Below are 20,919 nucleotides of genomic sequence, written 5' to 3' on the forward strand. Positions count from 1 at the left end.
TCATAGGGTCCAGGGGGCAGCAATAGATAGAACAGGGAGGCCGCGAAGTAGTCATTACTACGCTAGCACGCGGTCGACACGGCGTTTAAAGTTAATAGCCCGGGGCTACTAGAACAGTCTGCTCCGACGTCCAACGGAGGCCGGTTGAAGGCACAGCAGATGGAGTATTCGTCGGCAGACCTGTCGTGGTGGTGCAGCGGGGTGCCGTGTCGACTAAGGATCCAAGCCAGGTGGCGAAAGAGGTATTGTAGTAATTTAGTTTTCTATCCGGGAGATGCGCCTGGCTCACGGCTAACTGGTGCTAGCTTCCGAGCAGAGGCGGTAGCCACTATAGCCACTCGGTAGCAGCGGTGATCCGGTGCCAAGGTCCAGAGCTTACGGCAAGGATCCGGTGGAGTAGTGTGTCCTAGCCGTGTTTGGGTGGAGTCCGGGTGAACAACTGAGTAGACCGGGAGGTGGGCCTCAGGGATAGCTTCAGTACTGGGTAACTCAGTGGGTGCTAGCTAGCTGTGAAGATCAGGAGAATGGTCCAGGGATTACAGCAGGAATCCGGCGTTGTAGTGGAGAGACAGTCCGTTACTGGTAGGCTGGCGAGTATTATCCAGGCAAAAAATATATATATTTAAAAAAAGGGCTGTTACCTGTGCAGAAGGTAAAGGCTGCTAGCAGTGGCTAACAATGACTAAATAGCTTGTAGCTAAATTAGCTGGTTAGCGTCTGATGGCTGTGGTTCTTTCTATAAGGTCTAAAAATGACAAATAATAGCGGTTCCATATCACATTGGGTGAGGCAGGTTACCGGAAGGTATAATTGAACTAAAATGGAGAAGAGATTGAAAATAAAATTGAAATGTATACAAAAAAGACTACATACAAAAAAAAAATACAAAAGTACACGAGAGGACGAACAAAACACGTCTGCACTGCTACGCCATCTTGGACTGAAAACCTGCTAACCATGTGTATTTGACCAATAAAATGTGATTTGATTTGGATGCCAACTGCCGTTAAACCTCATCAAGAAGAAGAACAACATGGTGCTGCAATTGTGGTGGGATTCAGAGTTTCTGAGTAGTAGCAAGGATCAAGGTCTGTCACGCATGTCTCCTTTGCAGAGGAGGTGCAAATAGCTGATGCAGTGGATACCCTGCAGCCTGAGAATGAAGGTGTTAAAGAAGGTTAATTTTGTTGTTTGTTTTGCCCAAGGGATAGATTGTACTGGCCAAACGAATAATTATATATATATTTTTTTAAACATTGCAGGGAATACTGACTAACTATGTTCCCCCTTCACAAGGCCCCAGAGCCTGTGTAAGGATCTGCGTACATTTTTTGAAAAAGTCTAAGCATTTTCGTTTACGTTTTTTAAATTAGTATGTTCCCCCCTCCCTCCCTCCCCCTCCCTCCCTCCCTCCCTTCCTCCCTCCCTCCCTCCCTCCCTTCCTTCCTCCCTCCCTCCCTCCCTCCCTTCCCCTCCCTCCCTCCCTCCCTTCCTTCCTCCCTCCCTCCCTCCCTTCCTTCCTCCCTCCCTTCCTCCCTTTTTGCAATAAAGTTTCCCAGTTTTCACCCCACTCAGCAGGTGGCGGCAACACACCTCATAGGGTGTAGTCTGCCTTAAACCCCCACAGAAGAAGATGCAGAAGAGGCTGAAAAACACATTCGCATCGCAGACATTCGGTTTCAGGGCTAGTAATCGGCAGCTGCATGCGTTTTTGTCTTTGCTAAGCTTTTATTTTGAAGAGCGTTAACCTGATTTAGTGATTTGACGTCAGATCCGCGCAATCCATCACCAACCACTCCACATGTGGAATCATGTCGAAGGCCAGAAGTCCGTAAATACATAAATGTTATTTGACTTTGATAGTTTAAACATTTAATCAACATTGTAGCTAGGTTGATGTGTAACTTATTTTGTTGTTGTGGGTTTTGCAGAACAAAAGCGAGCGAAATTAGTTTTCCAAGGAAAACAAAAGGTATGTTTAGCTAGCCTGCTTGCTACTCGGAACGTTAGCTAGATTGTAACGTTATAAACAACTATGTTATTCATAGTCGAACAATTTGCAATAGATTATATTTTAGAACAGTGCGCAAGCCATAATGTTGAATACAATATCATTTGAATTTCACTTGCGTCGCTGGTGAGCGTAGTAGCAATACACAAGAGATGCTAATTGCGGCGACTAGCTAGCCTGTTGTAACCACTTTGGACAAATCTGCCAGGCAGCTGACCCCATTTTGGCGTACAACGTCGATTGCTACAACTTCAGAAAACATCGCTTTTGACAAAAACATAGTAAATGACCTGAGAAAGGTCTCTGCAGCCCAATATAATACCTTTGTCCGACTCTGTGTGAAGTAGACGGGGCGGGTTACAGGAACGAGTCCCCGAGCTGACAATGTAGAAATCTCTCGTTCTGCCCCTGAACAAGGCAGTATAACTATAGTTTAGCTACTTATGTTATGTTAACGTCGGTGGCCATATCTCATTGGATATTTAATTTCAATTGAAGGGGAAAGATGGACAACAGACTCAAGGAGGGAAAATGCATTCAGAGCTGTCCATTGCACGCCATCCCAAAGGGTATGGAAAACCAGAAGAAATCCGGAAGAAAAGGGTGAACCATGATATACATTTATTTTTATTACAACTGTTAATTTATGTCATGACAATAGCACAATTCTTCTGGATTGGCAATTGATTTATAGGTATTTAAAATGTGTTGCTCTCTTTGCCATGGTCAGCTTCAGGAGCTCCAAGAAAAGCAGAGGTTGTCAAGAGAACGGGAGCAGATGAAGAGGAGAAGTCTGGATGGTTTTCAGAGAGATGTTCTAGAGCGACAAAGAGAGTTTGAGCAGAGGGTAATTTAACTAGTGTAGGTTATAGAAAGAGCAGCTTTCCCAATGCTGTTTTTCTCATTAAATGAGAAAGTGTGTCTTTTGTGTTTTCTGATTGCAGGAAACTGAGATGCAGAGTTTAGAGAAGCATGTCAATTTTGAAAATGAGAATTCAAGAAAGGCGTACTACAGGGAATTCAAAAAGGTAACTTTTCTTTATCGAGTGCAATAGTCTGTGAGAGTGCACAGTAGCACGCGTGTAACAATTTGCAGTATTGCACTTGATTGATACCCATTTATTTACATTACATTTCTGTACCAGTAAGCTGATCTTTTAGAGAAGGTTACCTGTGTGTAGTGCTTATAATTTATATTATAACAATGTGTTGTATTCCCTGTTCTGTATAAAAGGTAGTTGAGGCCTCTGATGTGATTCTGGAGGTTCTGGATGCCCGTGACCCTCTTGGCTGCCGTTGTCCTCAGGTGGAGCAGGCTGTAATTCAGAGCGGCACTGACAAGAAAATAGTCCTGGTGCTTAACAAGATTGGTGAGTGTGTGAGAGATTCATTAATATGCATAGTTTTATACATTAGATACCATTGTGCCATATTATCTTTAACTGACAAACATGTCTTTCCACTGTACCCTTAGACCTGGTGTCCAAGGAGATTGTGGAGAAATGGATCAAGTATCTTCGCAATGAATTTCCCACTGTGGCTTTCAAAGCCTCAACGCAACAACAGAACAAGAATTTGGTGAGTCAGACTATTCAGAACAGCATATGTAGAACATGGACAGGATAGTTTACCGAAATTAATTTAAGTTACATAAAATATTTATATTTTACTGTTAAGCAATAAGGATCTATGTACTAGATAAACTGAAACTTTTTTCAGTTAGGATCTATTAACTATACTTATGTTTTCAATTTGCAGAAGCGAAGCAATGTACCTGTTACCCAGGCCACTGCTGAGCTCCTAGGTAGCAGTGCCTGTGTGGGTGCGGAATGCCTGATGAAACTTTTGGGGAACTACTGCCGCAACCTGGACATTAAGACAGCCATCACTGTTGGTGTGGTTGGTGGGTATATTTTAAATGTACATTTGTCATTTAACAGACGCTGTTATCCTGAGCTTCTTCAAATCAAAATGTATTTTTCACATGCGCCGAATACAACCGGTGTAGACTTTAAAGTGAAATAATTACTTAAAAGCCCTTAACCAACAATGCAGATTTAAGAAAATACCTGCCAAAAAGTAAGAGGGAAGTATAACAAATCCTTAAAGAGCAGCAGTAAATAACATAAGCGGGCTATATACAGGGGGTACCGGTATTGAGGTAATATGTACATGTAGGTAGAATTATTAAAGTGACTATGAATAGATAATTAACAGAGTAGCGGCATCGTAGAAGGGTGGGGGGGTAATGCAAATAGTCTGGGTAGCCATTTGATTAGCTGTTCATGATCCTTATGGCTTAGGGGTAGAAGCTGTTTAGAAGCCTCTTGGACCTAGACTTAGCTCTCCGGTACCGCTTGCCGTGCGGCAGCAGAGAGAACAGTCTTTGACTAGGGTGGCTGGAGTCTTTGACAAAAAAAATTAGGGCCTTCTTCTGACACTGCCTGGTATAGAGGTCCTGGATGGCAGGAATCTTGGTAGTAGAGGTTGACTGATTAGTTAGTCAAGTTTTCATAACAATCGGTAATCTGCATTTTTGGACGCCGATTACATTGTATTCCACGGGGAAACTGCGTGGCAGGCTTGACCACCTGTTATGTGAGTGCAGCAAGGAGCCAAGGTAAGTTGCTCGCTAGCATTAAACGTATCTTATTAAAAAACAATTAATCTTCACATAATCACTAGTTAAATACACATGGTTGATGATATTTATAGGTTAACTAGCTTGTCCTGCGTTGTATATAATCAATGTGGTGCCTGTTAATTTATCATCGAATCACAGCCTACTTCGCCAAACGGGATGTTTTAACAAAAGCGCATTCGCAAAAAAAGCACAATCGTTGCACGAATGTACCTAACCATAAACATGAATGCCTTTCTTAAAATCAATAGCAAAGAGCCAGGCGGCCCAAACTGTTGCATATAACCTGACTCTGCGTGCAACGAACGCAATAGAAATGACAATTTCCCTAGTTATTATTGCCTGCTAACATTTATTTTAACTAAATATGTAGGTAAAAAATTCATAATAATTTGCCAGAATTTTAAATGATTAAGACTTAACATTAAAGGTTGTGCAATGTAACTGCAATATTTAGGCCAGCTGTATCTACTGTCTCCATTTCACTTTGGCCATTGTGGGCCTGCCCTCCCCTCAACAGCCTCAAATAGGCTATTTCATGTGAGTTGGGGTGGGGCGGCAGACACGCGCATCTCACATTTCATGACATTACATGTTTTTATATTGCTTCTAAAAAGGAAAAAAAAAGTCACCAATATTTTATATTATTAATTTCAAACGAGGGCATTAGCATGAGAATAACTTAACAGTCCAAAACGATGTCCTGTCCCGTTAAAAATATTCCTACACTTGGGAATCGCTAAATGAATCGTCCTACAACAATCTGTCTCACTTTCCCATCACTTTATTCTAAAATTGTGTACATCTGTATATCTAGACTTAGATTTCGCTTTTCCTGACTTAGTCGCCATAATGATATCTAAACAGCTGAATATGTGAAACGACGCTGTGCGTAATGTGTGTTGCTCCTTCCGGTATGAAACTTCAATAGCGAATTACTCTCTTTACGCCGGAGCTTACTACATGGGTTGGTCTTGCAACACATAAACATGACCTAATGCCGTTTACCTCAGCTCATTGGCTATCTACCCAGCTAGATTTCAAGACGATCAGTGGTCATTGGGTTAAAATACAGTCAATCAACGAAACAGCGGGCAAATCATTGGTGCACAATTATGTCATTACTTGTGGTCTTAAAATCAGTTTCTTTCAGTCAATACGTCCCGCGAAATGACCCATCAGGTTGTTCATTCAGTATTATATTCATTATTTTATATATATATATATATTATATATATATATATTATATATATATATTATATATAAAAATAAATCGGCAGATTAATCGGTGCGCGCCTTTTTTGGTGGGATCTCCAATTATCTGTATCGGTGATGAAAATTAATAATCAGTCGACCTCTACTCTGTAGTGCCTCGGTCGGGGGCCGAGCAGTTGCCATACCAGGCAGTGATGCAACCCATCACAATGTTCTCGATGGTGCAGCTGTAGAACCTTTTGAGGATCTGAGGACCCATGTCAGGCCTACCACTTGTGTCATCAGAAAATGTAATGATGGTGTCGGAGTCGTGCTTGGCTGTGCAGTCATGAGTGAACAGGGAGTACAGGAGGGGGGCTGAGCATGCACCCCTGAGGGACCCACCTGTTGAGGATCAGCGTGGCAGATGTGTTATCTACCCTTACCACCTGGGGCCTGCCCATCAGGAAGTCCAGGATCCAGTTGCAGAGGGAGGTGTTTCGTCCCAGGGTCTTTAGCTTAGTGATGAGCTTTGAGGGCACTATGGTGTTGAACGCTGAGCTGTAGTCAATGAACAGCATTCTTACATAAGTGTTCCTTTTGTTCAGGTGTGAAAGGGCATTGTGGAGTGCAATAGAGATTGCATAATTTGTGGATCTGTTGGTGTAGTATGCAAATTGGAGTGCGTCTAGGGTTTTTGGGATAATGGTGTTGAGCCATGACCAGCCTTTCAAAGCATTTCATGGCTACAGATGTGAGTGCTACGGGTCTGTAGTCATTTAGGCAGGCTAACTTCATGTTCTTGGGCACAGGGACTGTGGTGGTCTGCTTGAAACATGCTGGTATTACAGACTCCGACAGGGAGAGTTTGAAATGTCAGTGAAGACACTTGCAAGTTGGTCAGCGCATGCTCTGTGCACACGGCCTGATACTCTGTCTGGCCCTGCGGCCTTGTGAATGTTGACCTTTTTAAAGGTCTTACTCACATCGCCTGTGGCGAGCGTGATCATACAGTCGTCTGGGAACAACTGACGCTCTCATGCATGTTCCGGTGTTACTTGCCTCGAAACGAGCATAGAAGTTATTTAGCTTATCTAGCAGGCTCGTGTCACTGGGCAGTTCTCGGATGTGTTTTTCTTTGTAGTCCTGCCACATCCGGTGAGCGTCGGAGCCGGTGTAGTACGATTCTATTTTATTCCTGTGTTGACGCTTGGCCTGTTTGATGGTTCATCACAGGGCATAGCAGGATTTCTTATAAGCTTCCGGGTTAGTCCCGGTCCTTGAAAGCGGCAGCTCTACCTTTAGATCAGTGTGAGGGTTGCCTGTAAATCCATGGCTTCTGGTTGGGGTATGTACGTGCAATCACTGGGGACGACGTCCTCAATGCACTTATTGATACAGAAGCAATTAGGGTTCAGTGCCTTCCTCAACTGCACCTAAAAAAAAAAAAAAAAATTCTTCACCTAGTCGACTCGGGGATTCGAACCAACAAAATTTTAACTTACTGGCCCAACGCTCCTAACGCTCAAATTGGGCAAAGGTTTGAAGTTATGCAATATTTTGAATGGTTTCTTTTTTTCAGGCTTTCCCAATGTTGGAAAGAGCAGTCTGATAAACAGTTTGAAGCGGGCACGTGCATGCAATGTTGGAGCCACACCCGGTGTAACCAAGTAAGTACAACACTTTTGGCTTTATTTATGTCTAGGTCTACATGTTCTTTCCTTGCTTGACTGACCTGTATGATGGCTTTTAGGTGCCTTCAGGAAATACACTTGGACAAGCACATCAAGCTTTTAGATTGTCCCGGCATTGTAATGGCAACCTCGACGACGGACGCGGCCATGATCCTTCGGAATTGTGTAAAGATTGAGCAGCTTGTAGACCCTCTACCTCCAGTCGAAGCCATCTTAAGACGCTGCAATAAGACACAGGTATCCAAAGATTATTTAACGGCATATTCACTGCAATGATGTGACGGATGTTACGTCCATGTTCTCATATTTCATTTCATTTTTCAATAGATAATGGAACACTATGGTGTTCCAGACTTCCACACAGCTCTCGAATTCCTGGCTTTGTTGGCACAGCGACAGGGCAAGTTGAGGAAGGGAGGACTGCCTGATAATGACAAGGCGGCAAAGAGTGTCCTAATGGACTGGACAGGGTGGGTGAAAACTGCAAAAATCATTTACATCTGAGGTTTTCAAAGCTACACCGTCCCTACCTAATAGTCCCATTATTCTGTTTAATTTACTGTCATGTAGGGGTAGGATCAGCTACTTTACACACCCTCCGGAGACGCACACTCTTCCCACTCATATCAGTGCTGAGATTGTGGCAGAGATGGGCAAAGCTTTCGACTGGGAGGAACTAGAGAAGGGAAACCAGGAAGTGCTAGCTGGTAGGATACACGCACATATTTGACAGTTACCTAGTAATTGAAAAGTTATGTTGGTATAAAAAGTGTGCTAAATGTTTGTTTTTATTGTAGTGTCGTCTTGCACTGATGTCCAAATGGGTTTCTGCATGGTAACTGCTGGGATGACTCAGGGTGGTCAAGAAGAACCACCCTGTGACCTGGAAATGGAAGGTGGAGCTTTGGATGGGGTTGAGTCCAAGGATGAAACTGAATCCATGGATGATGATCAGGACCCAGAGGTATTTCAGTGCTTTTACTTGACAAGTTAAACTGATTCTGTGGTACTTTTTTTTTTTTTTTGGACCTTTTACTTCTTAACTCTTGTGTGGTGGTCATGTTTTTGTTATTCACCTAATGTTCGCGGGTCTGTTGGACTCACTACATTATTGGGTTTTGAAAACAATGCCGTACAAATACTTAATACTTAGATGTTGACTTATCAATTACAAGCAATATAGACAGCATACATGGTTAATACATGGTTATATTTGATACATGGTTAATATTTGCCATTTACCTCTGCTAGATCATGTTTATTTTTGTAAACAAATCAATTATAATCAAGACATGGGTAGAAAAATCATGTTTTCATCACTTGATGTTTATTGGTTTGAACTGAACAATTTGGAAGGATACATTTTACATACTCTATTTTATGTAAATGATAAATGAGCCCCATTGAACACACATTAAGGCCGGTCTACACACCACATGAGGGACAGAGTTCTCTACTGTGTGTGTGTTGCAAATGTATTTCTTGCACTTGATGCCTGTGTACTGTGTCTTCCTGTCCATCTTGGGTCCACACACATTGCAGCGCTTCTTGTTGCCACCAGCTGCAACCTAGAATGATAAACACTTAGTTCAGGAATTTTACTAACATCTCACACACCCGCACATACATAGTTACAGCAGGCCAAGGTAGGAGAGACGCACACATTCAACCACATCACTTACTTTCGGTATTGGCTTTGTTGGTTTTGCGAGGCGGGCAACAAGCATCCTCCTCCTGAATCCCCCTCATGATGGCTGCATAAGCTGGGGTCCTTGGGATCTGCTGCCGCCTCTGGATTTGAGGTCTTACCAATGCCTTGCCCAGCTCTTCTAAAAAGAGCCGTCTTCTTCCCTCTGTTCCAATCTGGGTTCAACGCCATCCAGATGACAAATGCGTTCCACGCCAAGATGTTGAAGAATTTCACAGTTGTAGCCAGTCACCAGCTTGTCTAAATTGTCCTCCCCTCCTTTTGTGGCATTGTAATCCATTATGATTTTTGGTTTTTGATGTTCCTGGCCACAGATTCTCCCATCCCTATGCAGCGTACTCATGAGTACCACCTTTTTACCTGCCGTTGGTACGTAGGAGACTAGGGACGTGTCGTTTGAACACAAATTTAGAGGAATTGATAGGCCTGTTCTGTGTATTCAACAGCTGAGGTGGGAGCTTTGGCTTGTTTTTTTGTACTGTTCCTAACATTGTCAAGTGCTCCTGTCCCAGCTTGTGCGAAGTATAACAATTTTAAAAAGTTAGCGAATGTGATGTTGTGGCCACGGAGTTCCTGTGTCAAGTTCAGGACAACTTGCATCCCCTGATTCGTCTCAGGGGCTCCTCCGCCTGGCTTCCTTGTTTACACTTGCATGTTCCACGCATATGATGAAGCAGCAGCACAGGCAGCCTGGATCTTGATTCCATATTTTGTGGGTTTATACAGTATGTACTGCCTGAAGGGGCAGCGGCCCCTAAATGGCAAAAGCTGCTCATCAATACATTTACATTACATTTAAGTCATTTAGCAGACGCTCTTATCCAGAGCGACTTACAAATTGGTGCATTCACCTTATGACCTCCAGTGGAACAGTAGTGCATCTAAATCTTTTCAGGGGGAGGGGGGGTGAGAGGGATTACTTTATCCTATCCTAGGTATTCCTTAAAGAGGTGGGGTTTCAGGTGTCTCCGGAAGGTGGTGATTGACTCCGCTGTCCTGGCGTCGTGAGGGAGTTTGTTCCACCATTGGGGGGCCAGAGCAGCGAACAGTTTTGACTGGGCTGAGCGGGAACTGTACTTCCTCAGTGGTAGGGAGGCGAGCAGGCCAGAGGTGGATGAACGCAGTGCCCTTGTTTGGGTGTAGGGCCTGATCAGAGCCTGGAGGTACTGAGGTGCCGTTCCCCTCACAGCTCCGTAGGCAAGCACCATGGTCTTGTAGCGGATGCGAGCTTCAACTGGAAGCCAGTGGAGGGAGCGGAGGAGCGGGGTGACGTGAGAGAACTTGGGAAGGTTGAACACCAGACGGGCTGCGGCGTTCTGGATGAGTTGTAGGGGTTTAATGGCACAGGCAGGGAGCCCAGCCAACAGCGAGTTGCAGTAATCCAGACGGGAGATGACAAGTGCCTGGATTAGGACCTGCGCCGCTTCCTGTGTGAGGCAGGGTCGTACTCTGCGGATGTTGTAGAGCATGAACCTACAGGAACGGGCCACCGCCTTGATGTTAGTTGAGAACGACAGGGTGTTGTCCAGGATCACGCCAAGGTTCTTAGCGCTCTGGGAGGAGGACACAATGGAGTTGTCAACCGTGATGGCGAGATCATGGAACGGGCAGTCCTTCCCCGGGAGGAAGAGCAGCTCCGTCTTGCCGAGGTTCAGCTTGAGGTGGTGATCCGTCATCCACACGGATATGTCTGCCAGACATGCAGAGATGCGATTCGCCACCTGGTCATCAGAAGGGGGAAAGGAGAAGATTAATTGTGTGTCGTCTGCATAGCAATGATAGGAGAGACCATGTGAGGTTATGACAGAGCCAAGTGACTTGGTGTATAGCGAGAATAGGAGAGGGCCTAGAACAGAGCCCTGGGGGACACCAGTGGTGAGAGCACGTGGTGTGGAGACGGATTCTCGCCACGCCACCTGGTAGGAGCGACCTGTCAGGTAGGACGCAATCCAAGCGTGGGCTGCGCCGGAGATGCCCAACTCGGAGAGGGTGGAGAGGAGGATCTGATGGTTCACAGTATCGAAGGCAGCCGATGGGTCTAGAAGGATGAGAGCAGAGGAGAGAGAGTTAGCTTTAGCAGTGCGGAGCGCCTCCGTGATACAGAGAAGAGCAGTCTCAGTTGAATGACTAGTCTTGAAACCTGACTGATTTGGATCAAGAAGGTCATTCTGAGAGAGATAGCGGGAGAGCTGGCCAAGGACGGCACGTTCAAGAGTTTTGGAGAGAAAAGAAAGAAGGGATACTGGTCTGTAGTTGTTGACATCGGAGGGATTGAGTGTAGGTTTTTTCAGGAGGGGTGCAACTCTCGCTCTCTTGAAGACGGAAGGGACGTAGCCAGCGGTCAGGGATGAGTTGATGAGCGAGGTGAGGTAAGGGAGGAGGTCTCCGGAAATGGTCTGGAGAAGAGAGGAGGGGATAGGGTCAAGCGGGCAGGTTGTAGGGCGGCCGGCCGTCACAAGACGCGAGATTTCATCTGGAGAGAGAGGGGAGAAAGAGGTCAGAGCACAGGGTAGGGCAGTGTGAGCAGAACCAGCGGTGTCGTTTGACTTAGCAAACGAGGATCGGATGTCGTCGACCTTCTTTTCAAAATGGTTGACGAAGTCATCTGCAGAGAGGGAGGAGGGGGAGGGGGAGGAGGATTCAGGAGGGAGGAGAAGGTTGCAAAGAGCTTCCTAGGGTTAGAGGCAGATGCTTGGAATTTAGAGTGGTAGAAAGTGGCTTTAGCAGCAGAGAGAGAAGAGGAAAATGTAGAGAGGAGGGAGTGAAAGGATGTCAGGTCCGCAGGGAGGCGAGTTTTCCTCCATTTCCGCTCGGCTGCCCGGAGCCCTGTTCTGTGAGCTCGCAATGAGTCGTCGAGCCACGGAGCGGGAGGGGAGGACCGAGCCGGCCTGGAGGATAGGGGACATAGAGAGTCAAAGGATGCAGAAAGGGAGGAGAGGAGGGTTGAGGAGGCAGAATCAGGAGATAGGTTGGAGAAGGTTTGAGCAGAGGGAAGAGATGATAGGATGGAAGAGGAGAGAGTAGCGGGGGAGAGAGAGCGAAGGTTGGGACGGCGCGATACCATCCGAGTAGGGGCAGTGTGGGAAGTGTTGGATGAGAGCGAGAGGGAAAAGGATACAAGGTAGTGGTCGGAGACTTGGAGGGGAGTTGCAACGAGGTTAGTGGAAGAACAGCATCTAGTAAAGATGAGGTCGAGCGTATTTCCTGCCTTGTGAGTAGGGGGGGAAGGTGAGAGGGTGAGGTCAAAAGAGGAGAGGAGTGGAAAGGAGGCAGAGAGGAATGAGTCAAAGGTAGGCGTGGGGAGGTTAAAGTCGCCCAGAACTGTGAGAGGTGAGCCGTCCTCAGGAAAGGAGCTTATCAAGGCATCAAGCTCATTGATGAACTCTCCGAGGGAACCTGGAGGGCGATAAATGATAAGGATGTTAAGCTTGAAAGGGCTGGTAACTGTGACAGCATGGAATTCAAAGGAGGCGATAGACAGATGGGTAAGGGGAGAAAGAGAGAATGACCACTTGGGAGAGATGAGGATCCCGGTGCCACCACCCCGCTGACCAGAAGCTCTCGGGGTGTGCGAGAACACGTGGGCAGACGAAGAGAGAGCAGTAGGAGTAGCAGTGTTGTCTGTGGTGATCCATGTTTCCGTCAGTGCCAAGAAGTCGAGGGACTGGAGGGAGACATAGGCGGAGATGAACTCTGCCTTGTTGGCCGCAGATCGGCAGTTCCAGAGGCTACCGGAGACCTGGAACTCCACGTGGGTCGTGCGCGCTGGGACCACCAGATTAGGGTGGCCGCGGCCACGCGGTGTGGAGCGTTTGTATGGTCTGTGCAGAGAGGAGAGAACAGGGATAGACAGACACATAGTTGACAGGCTACGCTAATGCAAAGGAGATTGGAATGACAAGTGGACTACACGTCACGAGTGTTCAGAGAGTTAAGCTTACGTAGCAAGAATCTTATTGACTAAAATGATTAAAATGATACAGTACTGCTGAAGTAGGCTAGCTGGCAGAGGCTGCGTTGTTGACTAAGTAGGCTAGCTGGCATTGGCTGCGTTGTTGACACTACACTAATCAAGTCGTTCCGTTGAGTGTAATAGTTTCTACTGTGCTGCTATTCGGGGCTAGCTGGCTAGCTAGCAGTGTTGATTACGTTACGTTGCGTTAAAAGAACGACAATAGCTGGCTAGCTAACCTAGGAAATCGCTCTAGACTACACAATTATCTTTGATACAAAGACGGCTATGTAGCTAGCTATGTAGCTAGCTACGATCAAACAAATCAAGCCGTTGTACTGTAATGAAATGAAATGAAAAATGTGATACTACCTGTGGAGCGAAGCGAAATGCGACCGGATTGTTGAGTGCAGAAGTTCTGTTCGGTAGACGTTGGCTAGCTGTTGGCTAGCTAGCAGAGTCTCCTATGTTAAGGACGACATAAAACTACACACTCTAAACTACACAATTATCTTGGGTACGAAGACAGCAAAGACAACTATGTAGCTAGCTAACACTACACTAATCAAGTCGTTCAGTTGAGTGTAATAGTTGTGCTGCTAATCGGTAGACGGTGGACTAGCTGACGGTGGACGTTAGCTAGCTGGCTAGCTGCAGGGCAGTGTAGACTGCGTTAGGACGACGAAATACGATAATTACGCAATTATCTATGATACAAAGACGGCTGTGTAGCTAGCTAAGAAGAAATTGCTAAGATTAGACAAATCAAACCGTTGTACTATAATGAAATGTAATGAAATGTAATACTACCTGCGGACCGAGTGCAGATGCAACCGCTCGCTCCAACCCGTAGTCTCAAGGCGTGACTTTTCTTGAATGAATATATTGCAAACGTTTATGTTGTGAAAAAACAAATATTTTTCCAAGGCTGAAGCGTGACAAGAAATAACTACATTGAAAGACCTGCACCGTAGCGTTGTTTGTAGCTGCTTCTATGCGTGCAAAACAATAGTAACGTTGGGCACAGAGTTGTAAAACAGGGGAAGGCGGTCCACTCACTTCTCCCACACTCACCTAATTGCAGCTAGCTTGTCTCTCTGCCGCCGGGCTGGTCTGATGTCTCTGATAATAAGCGGATAATCCTGGAAATAATGTGGATGTTTTCCAGAGACATTGTTGCACTGAAAAGCTCTCTGCCAGTTTCTGCATCCCACAGGGATTCTCCATTAGATCTGAAATAGAGGTCGACCGACTGATTTTTCAACGCAGATACCGATTATTGGAGGACCAAAAAAAGCCGATACCAATTAATCGGTCAATTCTTTTCCCCCATTTTTTTTTCAAATGTATTTATACTAATGACAATTACAACAATACTGAATGAACACTTATTTTAACCTGTTATCTAACATAAGACCGCTTGTTCTCACAACACCACGCTCTGAATGTGCCTACCCCCAACTCATTGCACAGTTCCTGTCTTTTTTCCATCATGAGAAAGGCCCATGGCCCTGAAGCTTTTAACAATGTTTCAAGTCAGCTATGTTGCATAACACATACATACATCCACACAAGCCAACAGCAGATAATATTCAATCATATATATGGTAATGGCTATAATGTAAAACTCAGGATCCAACACTCAGAACATGAGAACATATGAAAGCTGGTGGTTCCTTTTAACATTAGTCGTCAATATTCCCAGGTAAGAAGTTTTAGGTTGTAGTTATTATAGGACTATTTCTCTGTCATTTGTATTTCATTAACCTTTGACTATTGGATGTTCTTATATGCACTTTAGTATTGCCAGTGTAACAGTATAGCTTTTGTCCCTCTCCTCGCTCCTCCCTGGGCTCGAACCTGGAACACGAAAACAGCCACCCTCGAAGCAGCGTTACCTTTGCAGAGCAAGGGGAACAACTACTCCAAGTCTCGGAGCGAGTGACGTTTGAAATGCTATTAGCGGTCACCCCGCTAACTAGCTAGCCATCTCACATCGGTTACACCAGCCTAATCTCAGGAGTTGATCGGCTTGAAGTCATAAACAACTCAATGTTTGTAGCACAGCGAAGAGCTGCTGGCAAAACACACAAGTGCTGTTTGAATGAATGCTTACGAGTCTGCTGGTGCCTACCATTGCTCAGTCAGACTGCTCTATCAAATCAGACTTAATTATAACATAACACGCAGAAATACAAGCCTTTGGTCATTTAAATGGTAGAATCCGGAAACTATCATTTCGAAAACAGTGAGATACGGAACCGTTCTGTACTTTATCTAACGGATGGCATCCCTATGTCTAAATATTGCTGTTATGTTGTCAATGTTATGTCATCATGTACAATTCTGGCTAATTAACTACAGCCTTTGTTAGGAATAAATGGACTTCACACAGTTCGCACAGTTCGAAAACTTGAAATCAGCCCTACTTAATCGGTAGACCTCTAATCTGACAACACCAGCAAAGATAAGAACCCCAAAGTATTAATTTAAATGAGTTGGGTCCATCTACTTCCATCTCTCTCCAAAAACACACCTTCTCTCCAAATTAGTGCAGTCCAGAATGGTTTTCTGGATGGTGTCTGGGATGACCAGTTCAAAAGACTTTATGTCCTGCACATAAGTAACCGCTGCGTCAGCCCTGGTTGCATCCTTATCACATTGGCAGCCATGCGGGGGTGTCTCATTACTTGGGCAAGAAGACCATTCAATTTCACAAGTTTTTGACATCCATATTTCTCCTACTGGGTCAAGCTCAACCTCTTCTTTCAAATTACTGTCAGACTCTGAATTGACAGTGACATGATCCTCAAATTCTGAAAATTCTTTGTTTTCCGAAGTCTCTTCTCTCTCTGCAAAAACTATTTCTAAGGCTCTCTGAGCAGATATTATTTTTGCCATACTGATTGATTGTGGTAAGGAGCCACACATGCAAAGCTATTTATTTGTTTTCTCCCTTCCCTAATTTATACCTAGATGGGGTAGGGTGTGGTAAAATACAGCATTTTTACAATGTGTTGAAATACCATTTTGCATGTTCCCGCAAGACATTAGTTTCACACACTACACAGGGTCAAGAGTGCGAGAAAAGCGGGAGACAGACAGGTTATTGGTGCTATGTTGAAACAGCAGGCCCAGGGAGGAGGAAGGCAAACCACAAACCTTTTTGAATCATTTTTACTTGTTTTCACCAACACACACTTTTCCATACTTTTTTATAACCCTCTGGTCCAGTGGACTCAACACCACATACAGTACTAGTCAAAAGTTTGGACACGCCTACTCATTCAAGGGTTTATCTTACATTTTTACTATTTTCTACATTGTAGGATAATAGTGAAGACATCAAAAACTATGAAATAACACATGGAATCATGTAGGAACCAAAAGTGTTCAACAAATCAAAATATACACTGCTCAAAAAAAAAGAACACTTAAGCAACACAATGCAACTCCAAGTCAATCACACTTCTGTGAAATCAAACTGTCCACTTAGGAAGCAACACTGACAATACATTTCACATGCTGTTGTGCAAATGGAATAGACAACAGGTGGAAATTATAGGCATTTAGCAAGACACCCCCAATAAAGGAATGGTTCTGCAGGTGATAACCACAGTCCACTTCTCAGTTCCTATTTTTATTTTTTAGTAAAAAAAAATTAAAAAACTTTAACTAGGCAAGTCAGTTAAGAACAAATTCTTATTTTCAATGACTGCCTAGGAACAGTGGGTTAACTGCCTGATGTTTTGGTCACTTTTGAATGCTGGCGGCGCTTTCACTCTAGTGGTAGCATGAGACGGAGTCTACAACCCACACAAGTGGCTCAGGTAGTGCAGCTCATCCAGGATGGCACATCAATGCGAGCTGTGGCAAGAAGGTTTGCTGTGTCTGTCAGCGTAGTGTCCAGAGCATGGAGGCGCTACCAGGAGACAGGCCAGTACATCAGGAGACGTATATACTTGTGTTCCCACTGTAGGAGGGCAACAACCCAGCAGCAGGACCGTTACCTCCGCCTTTGTGCAAGGAGGAGCAGGTGGAGCACTGCCAGAGCCCTGCAAAATGACCTCCAGCAGGCCACAAATGTGCATGTGTCTGCTCAAATGGTCAGAAACCGACTCCATGAGGGTGGTATGAGGGCCCGACGTCCACAGGTGGGGGTTGTGCTTACAGCCCAACACCGTGCAGGACGTTTGGCATTTGCCAGAAAACACCAAGATTGGCAAATTCGCCACTGGCGCCCTGTGCTCTTCACTGATGAAAGCAGGTTCACACTGAGCGGCGGGGTAGCCTAGTGGTTAAAGCGTTGGACTAGTAACCGGAAGGTTGCAAGTTCAAAACCCCGAGCTGACAAGGTACAAATCTGTCGTTCTGTCCTTGAACAGGCAGTTAACCCACTGTTCCTAGGCAGTCATTGAAAATAAGAATTTGTTCTTAACTGACTTGCCTGGTTAAATAAAGGTAGAAATGGCACGTGTGGACAGACGTGACAGTCTGGAGACGCCGTGGAGAACGTTCTACTGCCTGCAACATCCTCCAGCATGACCGGTTTGGCGGTGGGTCAGTCATGGTGTGGGGTGGTATTTCTTTTGGGGGCCGCACAGCCCTCCATGTACTCGCCAGAGGTAGCCTGACTGCCATTAGGTACCGAGATGAGATTCTCAGACCCCTTGTGAGACCATATGCTGGTGCGGTTGGCCCTGGGTTCCTCCTAATGCAAGACAATGCTAGACCTCATGTGGCTGGAGTGTGTCAGCAGTTCCTGCAAGAGGAAGGCATTGATGCTATGGACTGGCCTGCCCGTTCCCCCAGACCTGAATCCAATTGAGCACATCTGGGACATCATGTCTCGCTCCATCCGTTGCACCACAGACTTCCCAGTAGTTGGCGGATGCTTTAGTCCAGGTCTGGGAGGAGATCCCTCAGGAGACCATCCGCCACCTCATCAGGAGCATGCCCAGGCGTTGTAGGGAGGTCATACAGGCACGTGGAGGCCACACACACTACTGAGCCTCATTTTGACTTGTTTTAAGGACATTACATCAAAGTTGGATCAGCCTGTAGTGTGGTTTTCCACTTTAATTTTGAGTGTGACTCCAAATCCAGACCTCCATGGGGTGATACATTTGATTTCCATTGATAATTTTTGTGTGATTTTTGTCGGCACAATCAACTATGTAAAGAAAAAAGTATTTAATAAGAATATTTCATTCATTTAGATCTAGGATGTGTTATTTTAGTGTTCCCTTTATTTTTTGAGCAGTGTATATACTTGTGTTCCCACATGTACTTCCTGTATTGATTTGTTGTTAATAAAAATTCAGAAGAATCATCAGAAGTGTCCACTTAATTTGAGGGCTGGGGGGATAGGGTGTGTCTTTAGTGTTTTGACCACCGTGGTGGTACACCGTTCAATTGAGGACAGACTAACTGAACAAAGCCATCTGCTGGTGTGTTTAGGTGAAATGCTACATCTACGTAGAACTCAGCTGAATGCTACAGTGGTGGCCAAAAGTTTTGAGAATGAGCTTGCTCAGGAATGGCAGCAGACAGGTGTGAGAGCATCTGCACGCACAGTGAGGTGAAGACTTTTAGAGGATGGCCTGGTGTCAATAAGTGCAGCAAAGAAGCCACTTCTTTTCAGGGACAGACTGATATTCTGCAAAAGGTACAGGGATTGGACTGCTGAGGACTGGGGTAAAGTCATTTTCTTTCAGATTGTTTGGGGCATCCGGAAAAAAGCTTGTCCGGAAAAGACAAGGTGAGCGCTACCATCAGTCCTGTGTCATGCCAACAGTAAAGCATCCTGAGAACATTCATGTGTGGGGTTGCTTCTCAGCCAAGGGTGTGGGCTCACTCACAATTTTGCCTAAGAACACAGCCATGAATAAAGACTGGTACCAACACATCTTCCGAGAGCAGCTTCTCCCAACCATCCAGGAACAGTTTGGTGACTAACAAGACCTTTTCCAGCATGATGGAGCACTTTGCCATAAGGCAAAAGTGATAACTACGTGGCTCGGGGAACAAAACATCTCACGAGACTCCCAGTTACACAAATGTTTATTTTGTTCCATAAAGATTATTTTTATATCCAAAATACCCCCATTTGGTTGGCACGTTATCTTCAGAAATCCACAGGCTCGAGCGGTCACCACATCACAGACAAATTCCAAATAGTATCCGTGATGTCCACAAACATGTCAAACATTTTCAATCCTCAGGTTGTTTTTAGAATATATAATCGATAATATATCACCCGGGACTGTCGCTTTTTCAATAGTTGATGGTTGATTTTCGGTGCAATCTTACTGGCAGCAATATCCTTGCCTGTGAAGCCCTTTTTGTGCAAAGCAATGATGATGGCACAGTTCCCCTTGCAAGTAAGCATGGTTGACAGAGGAAGAACAATGATTCCAAGCACCACCCTCCTTTTGAAGCTTCCAGTCTGTTATTCAAACTCAATTAGCATGACAGAGTGATCTACAGCCTTCTCCTGGTCAACACTCACACCTGTGTTAATGAGAGAATCACTGACATGATGTCAGCTGGTCCTTTTGTGGCAGGGCTGAAATGCAGTGGGGATGTTTTTTTGAGATTCAGTTAATTTGCATGGCAAAGAGGGACTTTACAATTCATCCGATCACTCTTCATAACATTCTGGAGTATATGCAAATTGCCATCATACAAACTGAGGCAGCAGACTTTGAAAATGTATATTTGTCATTCTCAAAACTTTTTGGCCACGACTACACATTGACACATCCATTCCAAAGCAGGGAGAAAAAAAAAAAATGTAAGCTTTAAACTTAGTTGCCAATGTCCCTGAAGCAACTCCCCATTTTCATGCTTACAACCCAGATGATACCAGTTTTACAGTGTTATGACTTTTGCTGAGTTCCACTTAAATGCATCTTAAGGACTTTCATCTTAAGTGTACAAAACATTTGAGAACACCTGCTCATTCCATGACATACTGAACAGGTGAATCCGATATTAGGAAGGTGGTATCAGTGTTTTGTACATCTTGTCTTTTTTTTTATTTAACATTAGTTTGGACCTATGACTGTGGAGATAAAAGCACCAAGGGCAAAGACTGGTGGTTCAGTTGATGCTGCTGCCCCCAGGACCCTCGATTTAAAGGATATCTGGAATGTAGACCCTCTTCAGCAGGGCCAAGCACTCGTGGCTGCTGGGAAGAAGAGGAAGAAGCAACAGAAAAGAGCTGGTATGTCTCACGTTTTAAAACAAACAATTTGTTGTATAAATCCTTGGTTTGTAGATCACTTGACAACCATCTTTTGTTACCTTGAGGTTTTTAACTTCAATATGGTTTTGGTGTTTTTATTCTACCATTACTTCTGTAATTGATATGTTGATCTGTGAGTTTATACAATTTCTCCTTTCTCACTATTTTCTTTTCAGACAAAATTGCTACCAAACTCTCAGACAGCCTGACGACGGCAATGAACTTTGCATTTTCAGATATATGAAAAATAAAAGGTCATCTAAAACGGGGTGTTTTTATTTAGTTCTGTTCAGTCAATATCGTCAACCTTATTTGCAACATCCCCTAGTGGTAGGCATGATGTGCAATAACGTATATCAGCATTTACATATCAAGACTGAGGGTGGGTTGTACCAACATGGATTAACTCTTAAACTGGGTTTAATAAAGGTTTATTTATTAATCTTGTTGCACCAAACATTAATCATATT

The 20,919-nt window shown here is 44.7% G+C and overlaps 1 protein-coding gene across 1 annotated transcript; it reads left to right on the plus strand.

Annotated features, from left to right (window-relative positions):
• The first annotated feature begins 1,677 nt into the window (after positions 1 to 1,677).
• On the plus strand, positions 1,678 to 20,714 carry gnl3l (G protein nucleolar 3 like). The gene is made up of 15 exons (XM_029683739.2): positions 1,678 to 1,827; positions 1,932 to 1,972; positions 2,510 to 2,614; positions 2,742 to 2,858; positions 2,956 to 3,039; positions 3,246 to 3,381; positions 3,486 to 3,589; positions 3,770 to 3,914; positions 7,429 to 7,516; positions 7,600 to 7,777; positions 7,868 to 8,010; positions 8,111 to 8,247; positions 8,338 to 8,504; positions 20,254 to 20,428; positions 20,626 to 20,714. The coding sequence occupies exons 1-15, from the start codon at positions 1,812 to 1,814 to the stop codon at positions 20,691 to 20,693; spliced, it is 1,704 nt and encodes a 567-aa protein (XP_029539599.1). The 5' UTR covers positions 1,678 to 1,811; the 3' UTR covers positions 20,694 to 20,714.
• The last annotated feature ends 205 nt before the right edge of the window (positions 20,715 to 20,919 follow it).

Source organism: Oncorhynchus nerka, linkage group LG15 (genome assembly GCF_034236695.1).
Source record: "Oncorhynchus nerka isolate Pitt River linkage group LG15, Oner_Uvic_2.0, whole genome shotgun sequence".
Classification (NCBI taxonomy): Eukaryota; Metazoa; Chordata; class Actinopteri; order Salmoniformes; family Salmonidae; genus Oncorhynchus; species Oncorhynchus nerka.

What these genes read in the sequence shown, in the direction of transcription:
- gnl3l (XM_029683739.2), top strand. An exon ending in GCCACACCCGGTGTAACCAA is followed by an intron (nt 7,517 to 7,599) that starts GTAAGTACAACA and finishes GATGGCTTTTAG; the next exon opens with GTGCCTTCAGGAAATACACT. An exon ending in GTCCTAATGGACTGGACAGG is followed by an intron (nt 8,011 to 8,110) that starts GTGGGTGAAAAC and finishes ACTGTCATGTAG; the next exon opens with GGGTAGGATCAGCTACTTTA.